This window comes from Formica exsecta, unplaced genomic scaffold, assembly GCF_003651465.1.
Source record: "Formica exsecta isolate Colony F162 unplaced genomic scaffold, ASM365146v1 scaffold669, whole genome shotgun sequence".
NCBI classification, from domain to species: domain Eukaryota; kingdom Metazoa; phylum Arthropoda; class Insecta; order Hymenoptera; family Formicidae; genus Formica; species Formica exsecta.
In genome coordinates, this window is record NW_021853432.1 from 273,464 (window position 1) to 281,714 (window position 8,251).

At 24.9% G+C, this 8,251-nt stretch overlaps 1 protein-coding gene across 1 annotated transcript; it reads right to left on the minus strand.

Annotated features, from left to right (window-relative positions):
- Nucleotides 1–4,862: 4,862 nt before the first annotated feature.
- LOC115243035 lies at nt 4,863–5,892 on the minus strand (the record flags this gene model as incomplete). Its single annotated transcript, XM_029819693.1, has 3 exons — nt 4,863–4,977; nt 5,041–5,157; nt 5,631–5,892. Coding segments are annotated over 3 exons (494 nt in total), but the record flags the coding sequence as incomplete, so codon positions are not given.
- Between the last annotated feature and the right edge of the window lie 2,359 nt (nt 5,893–8,251).

Genomic DNA, 8,251 nt, shown 5'->3' on the forward strand with positions numbered 1-8,251 from the left:
GAGCAACCCTGTGGTAAGTAAATTGTTATTTGTATATTAATTACTTATTAATTACATACGTGCAATTTAAATTGAGCAATTAATGGCATAATTTGTTTTTTTATTTATATGATTTAAACAAGAGAAAATTAGTGAAAAAGATTTTTATATGATAGCTATAATCATGTAAAAGTTTCTACTTTTAGATGATAGCTTTTATATGAAATTATTAGAGTTATTAGTAGAGTTCCTTTTCAAAATTTATAAAATTATTTTATTATAATCTCCTATAAAAATTTCTATGTGAAAAAAAGTCTTCTTATAATTTATAAAATTGTTCCATATTTATATAGAGTTTTTTACAATTAGCGTTGTACGCATCGAATATAAAATATTTCGCATGAAATATTAGTTATATTGTGGACGCTGTTATAATTTGAATTTTATATTTGTATGTTACAGACAACGTAGCCTCAAGACCAACAACTCCGCTGTTGCGCATCAGTGCCGGTGAGTAATGAACTTTATTTTCTTTTGAGGTAACGGATTCCTAGATATTGTAGATATAAATGTAGATTATAGATTATAAATCCGTTGCCTCAAAATGGATGGGCTAGAATAGATTAAATTATATATCATAATAGATTTTCAATAGATTTTTTTAATATGCATTAAAACATATTAAAGTATAAATTAAAGCAAAAATTTGAAAAAGATGTAAAATATTTTTTTTTAATTGATAAATTTTATTTAATTTGTTTAATGAAGAAGACGCTAGAGTAAATTTATTAATTATATGAAATAGTAATAACTTATTCTTATATTGCGCCGATTTTATCCTAAGTTTTTATAGCCCATTCATCTATATTATTATATCAATTAAAACTTTAGTTTCTATATTATTTTTTTTTTAAATATTTATAAATTTAAGAGCTTTGTATTTTTATACATTTAAACAATTATTGATAAATTCGGAAAATTATATTTCAAAATTTATAAATACCACGAATATCGCTAATTTTTCTAATATTTAATAGAAAAATGATTGAATAAAAGTGTGAAGACTCGATGTTAGGCTAACGATTAAGTATTTAGCTTTTCGTTCACGAAAGACAACTGCCTCCGACATTGCAGAATCGCGAATAAATTATTTCGAATGTCATGATTTAATTTTGATTTGATTGATATTTATGAATTTCATGTTGGAATTAAATATTTGTTAAATTAATTAATTAGCTCCATTGCGAAAACACCGCGTTCTTTCCACGTTCTTGGACGCGATTGCTGTCTTAGCTAAGGGGCCTTATCGCTGTCCCTCTCGTCAGATAAACGTTAGTAAAGTTGCGTGGTTCGTACAGGCAAGGAGTCGAAACAATCTTCATCATGGAGAATTATTTCTTATCGGTTCTTGTAAGATCTATCCGCGACGTCTAGTTCGGTGCTCTGTTGAAAATTGAGGATGTTCGTTGTAGGATTGGAATTAAACCCAGGTTTTCCTGGCGATCTCTGAAAGCAATGATTTCGGTAGTAACTCAACTACTACTGCCACACGCCTTTTCGAAGTCAACTCAGGAAATTAATTTAAATAATATATTTGAAGGAAAGATATATTTCTTTTTCTTTGTTAAAAGTGTTTTTTTCTCATTATTAATATTAGTATTAATTTTATGTTAATACTGAAAAGTAGATTGAACATGAATAACTAGTATGTATAGAAATAAATTTCCATTTTTCAAATAATTTCAAATTGCAATCAAATTGCCCGTTTCTATTGACTTTTTTTGATGCAAAAATTATGGTTACGAACGTATGTATTTTATTGATTAATTTTTAATTAATATAATTTTTGGTTTTTTTTTTAGAAGATATTTCTAGGCACTGAGGATATTAACATTAAGTTTCAGTTTCTTTTAAAAAATTATTTGCAGGTATTGGACATCCCGCCATTTCTGAAGAGTCCTGGATAATTTTTAGATATACTATTCTATAGATATAATAAAATACATGCGCAAATTAACATACTATTTCAAAAAATTACTGCAAAATTATTGTATGTAAAGTATTAATTTTTCCAAAGAAATAGTATTGTATTCCATATAATATTATTTTATTTTTCATTTTTTTATTTGGTATTTCAAAAAATAAAATTGAATATACATATTAAAAATATAAAAATGTATACATTAAAATAAAACCTTAAAATATGTTAAACAAGTTTAAAATAATATTAAATTTCTCAGAAATATTTTCTTTGCTATTTTTGAGAATTTAGCTATACATGATACCATTGATGAGAAAGACTCTACATGTGTTATCTTATTTGCTAAAATTTACAATGAAGAAAGAAAAAATAAATTTATTTATTATTGATAATGAAATAATTAACATTATTTAATTTAGTTGCTATTGAGTGATATGATTCATTTACTATAATTTGATGTATTTAGATTATGTGGATATAGATGTTAAGTATAGTATCAGCATCAATGTTAATGTTAGATATTATCTCATTTATTATAAATCGCTTTTTTATACATTTTTTTATTGAGTTTGCTCTAGTATAATATATAAGTTGATAATTATATATTATATACATTTTATATAATTTTTCGTGTATTATATTTTCTATTTGAAAAATTTGTAAAACCTATTTATTAAAAAAAACGTATATATTACAAAAAAATAAAAATAAAAATTTTTCCTCCTCGATGGTATCTCCACCTTAACGAAGGCATTTGCCGGGTGAGGAGGTTTGAGTGCTCTAATGAACCTGAGAGCTATACCGGCGGTAATGTATAGTGTTTTCGAGTGAAGCAAGTTTGATCGTTCTGAGACCGATTAATGACGTCATATACTTTGTCTTAGGTTATTAGGGGTACTTAAATTATTATACAGATTAATCAATGGAATACTTTGAGTAATCGTTTGATTAATTAGGACAAAGAATCTTGTACTTTAAAGACAAAAGAGCGTTAAAAACGGGGAATGTATTATGCAAATAAAACCAAATGCAAGAGATAACACTTTGATGATGAAACTTGCGGTACATTTTGAAGTTATAAATGTTGTAAGCTGTAATAAAGTAATTTTTTCTAGTAAAATTAAAAATTTGTCTTTATTACCATAAAGTATAATAGTTCTATTTCATTTCATTTCCATTTCATTTTTAATATAATATGTAATACATAATTATATAGTTATAATATATTTTTTGTTTTCTTTGTGTGTGGAATAATACACAGTTATTTTATATATACTATAACATACAGTTATTTTTTATATATAAACATTTTATAACATTTTATAGAAAAAGCAAAAATATAATAATGTATGTATATATTTTTAAAAGCATATTGTGTGTAAACGACAGCATATAAAGAATATAGCGTATGACATATATAAAGTGTATGACACACATTTATATGTGTCACACTTAGCCAGTCACTTTTAATCGATTTTTTCTTAGCAAAAAGGTCGGGAGAAAGATAATCTTTTACTGTAAGCTACAATTTTCAAATATTTACATATAAATATGTACAAATATTTATAATAAATTTCAAATAATCGCGGACTAGTAAGAGCCAGAACGCGGATGGTAGCGCGTCATACTTATTTTTCATAGAAATGTATTTATATTATTTATATTAATCAGATTTTCTTAAAATCTATTTTTTGTCAAACATATATTCATGAATTAAGTTTAATCGCTCTCAAAGCAATCAAACTTGTTTCATTTGAAAACGCTAATAATTACCGGTAGGGTCATTCATGCCGGACAGGTCGAAGGGGAGGAATTAGACTAAGAGAGATACCGAAATTATTAAATATTTATTATATTAACATTTTTGAATAAAATGGAAGCAAAAAAAAACAGTAGTCGAGAGAATAGAGAAAAAGGAGTTTCAAAATATTTTCATAATTTGATCTATTCAGATTATGTGGATATAGATGTTAAGTATAGCACTAGCATCAATGTTAATGTTACATATTATCTAATTTATTATAAATCGCTTTTTCTATCGATTTTTTTATTAAGTTTGCTCTAGTTTATTATCTAAGTTGATATATTTTGTTGTCATTGTCGTACAGAATACATGACTGTAAAATAGGATAGAGATGCATTTGCTAGCTGTAATGAAAAATAATTGAATTATTGCTTTTGTTTGGTTTCTTTCAAATTTGTAATACATTTAATATATTATAATATATAAAATTTTACCGTGGCAAAACATTGTATGGATGCTATAAATAATCCACCAATATTCAAACCAAAAGTCTTGTTGCCTCTTTGTATCAGAATCAGTAACAGCTTTTGTATGTTTAGCGACATTAAAAAGAAATTAAAAAAAAAAAAATTTTTATTGTTATAATTTTTTTAAATGTAATATCTTTGCTATTAATTAAGATGGATCTAATTGTAAGTCAGTTACAATATATATGAATAAAAATAGAAAAATAGATAGCTTTTCTCTACATTATTATCACTATTTTACAATTTTTAAAGCGCATTAAACGTTTTGAAATATTTAAAAAATTTTTTATACTACAATTTAAACTATTAAACAGAGGATTCATATTTGGAAGAAAGATAGTTCTGATTTCAAAAATTATGTTACTATGAAAAAGTAGATTACAAACTAATTTACAAATCTTAATATCATATAAATTAATAATAACCATTAAAAATAGTTATTAAAAATAGTATTGATGAATACATTCTTTTTGTTTTGTGATGATTTTATTTATACTATATGTATATATATGTGTGACTAGGATTATAATATATTTAAAAACACAAAAATTGTTAGCATTGAAAGTGCGATTACAAGTATATTAATACTAGTCAATGTTAAGAAACAATGTTATGTATTTAGTAAATGTATTTATAATTGAAAAACAAAACTTACTCGAAATATATTCAGGCTTAAAGTCATCACTCCGAATATTATTAAAAAGAAGAATGATATCTCAAATTTAGATATTAGATATATGCACAACCTTTAAATACAATAAAATATTATTGCGCATATTTTTCACCTCTATTATAAAATAGATACTAACTCCATGGCTTTTCGATGAATATCTACGGCACTTTTTATGCGATTATGAGCCAAATTTTTGTTCTGCACGATAATATCTTGCGATATTTGAATCTTTATTGCGTTCTGGATACGATAACTGTAAATAATTTATTATTGACGTATATAATGATATGGTTTAAATAATACTCTTGTAGTGTTGAACAATTTTGACGAATTAGTACTAGAATAATAGTCAAGCACGGTTCAATAAAAACACATAGCATATTCATAATATATTACACAAATACAAAACTAAGAAACTTAAATAACATAAAAGTAAAAATAAAATATCATTTTTTTCTCTCTCTTATCGTATAGTCTGATCGTACTATTACTTAAAGTTTCTTCTTTAAAACAGATCTTAAAATAAATTGTCTAAAAATTTTTATACTATAACATTGAATGGACAAAGTAGGTAAAAGTCGTATTTTCTAATGGACAAATTATTTAAACTTTGTATATATTTTTAACACATAGTCTTGCGGAATAAATTTTTGAATTCGTATTAAACGAAAGAACAGAGCTTTTCTTAATTCAATTTTTTTATTATTTTTATGTTTGTTGTTTTACCTAGCAATTGTAAACATAGCGCACATATATTGGAAATATGCGATGAGCATTGTTCCTGTTGCTACCGCTGAAGTAAGCCCTATACAAGCAGCTGCATTTATATGTAGTAGCAAATAATAGAAATATCTTTCTTGATCAACAAAATATTCAGTCAAAACCTGCAATTGACGTGGTCGAGATGTGTTTGTGGATAAAATAATTTGCAAGATATCCGGCCATATTAGGGCGCTCATGGGAACAAATATACTGCAAACAAAAAGTACTACAATATTAATTAATTAGTAAGTACTTTTGATTCCTATATCTTTAAAACATTTAAATTTACTTAAAATATGTTAAACAAGTTTAAAATAATATTAAATTTCTCAGAAATATTTTCTTTGCTATTTTTGAGAATTTAGCTATACATGATACCATTGATGAGAAAGACTCTACATGTGTTATCTTATTTGCTAAAATTTACAATGAAGAAAGAAAAAATAAATTTATTTATTATTGATAATGAAATAATTAACATTATTTAATTTAGTTGCTATTGAGTGATATGATTCATTTACTATAATTTGATGTATTTAGATTATGTGGATATAGATGTTAAGTATAGTATCAGCATCAATGTTAATGTTAGATATTATCTCATTTATTATAAATCGCTTCTTTATACATTTTTTTTATTAAGTTTGCTCTAGTTTATTATCTAACAATAAGTTGATATATTTTGTTGTCATTGTCGTACAGAATACATGACTGTAAAATAGGATAGAGATGCATTTGCTAGCTGTAATGAGAAATGATTGAATTATTGCTTTTGTTTGGTTTCTTTTAAATTTGTAATACATTTAATATATTATAACATATAAAATTTTACCGTGGCAAAACACTGCATGGATGCTATAAATAATCCACCAATATTCAGACCAAAAGTCTTATCGCCTCTTTGTATCAGAATCAGTAACAGCTTTTGTATGTTTAGCGGAGCTATATACCATCGAATTTTATATCTATACATAACATATACATAACATTAATACATGATAAAAAATTGATAAATCGAAAAAAATAAGAACTTTGAATATTTTTCAGCATATGTATATATATGTATATATATTTGCTATATGTATTCCACAAATTTTCATTTTCGTTATTAAAGTTCATAAAACGATATGACCAATATAAATTACGATATTTCTTACGCAGCAACATATATATAATTATAATGATCTGTAATTTTTTGTCCAACAAAGTTTGCTACGAACATGTATAAAAGACTAATAAATCCAACTATAATGGATATTGAGAGTTCGCCAGCATTACGTGTTGATGATCCAATCTGAAAGATCTAATATACAATTAAAGTATTGAGATCAATTTTTAAAGCCCAAGATTTTCAATTTACACAACAAAGTTTGATATAAAGAACGATGGGTAAAATAACCTGATTCTGGTAGTGGCGATGGAACCTTTCTTATGTATGTTTTCTTATATTTTTTTATATGCTCAATTATTATCAAACGTTTATTTCAATATGATATAATAGAAATGTAGCGAAAATCGCATTCAAAGTAGCAGATTTGTAGAAATCTGAACTCAAGAATATGAATATATCATATTTTCTTACCTTTTCTTTCTCTTTCTATTACCTCCTACTTCACCCCTCTCTATTCTTATTTAATCTAACATCACCCATTTTAACATAAAAACCCGTTAATAAACGTTTGATAATGATTTACATCAGAAATGTAAGAAAACATGCATAAGAAAGATTTCATCACCACGGTCAAAATCAGGTTTTACCCATCGTCCTTCGTTATCACAAATTTACTTTCAAACTGCAAGTATATTTATTAATAAAAGTTCTTGTTTGAAATCCGCAAGTTTTCAAGATATCATTATATAATTAAAAGATATAATTATATCACATTATAATGTCTCATTTCTATACATTTCATAGTGTCGCATTTCTATACATCATTACATCGTAATTAGAGACTCTTTGATCAATTTGATGTCAATCTTTGAATAAATATGTATACTAACTTTGTTTTGAACTATAAGTTTTTAGATCATCTATAATTTGCGAAAAATTTTGAGACACAATCCTATTTATAATTTTATCATATAATATGGAAACATTTATAAAAAATGTAAAATACATACATATATATAAAATATGTATCAGGATACATACATGTACGTGTGTTAAAATACGCGGTACATAAAAAATTTTTGTCTTAAATCTTATATTGTATTGTAATTATAAATCGTTTAAAGTATGCTTTGTAAGAAATAAAATTTAATAAAAATGGTTATTAAGGATAATATTGATGAATAAATTCTTTTTTTGTTTTATGGCGTATTTATATGTATCTGTGACTAGCACTATGATATATTTAAAAAACACAAAAGTTGTTAGCATTGCGAAAGTGCGATTACAAGTAATATTAATGCCAGTCAATATTAAGAAGAAATGTTATATAACTTAACTATATTTATAATCGAAAAACAATACTTACTCGAAAAATATTCAGGCTTAAAGTCATCACTCCGAATATTATTAAAAAGAAGACTGATATCTCAAATTTAGATATTAGATATCTGCAGAACCTTTAAATACAATAAAA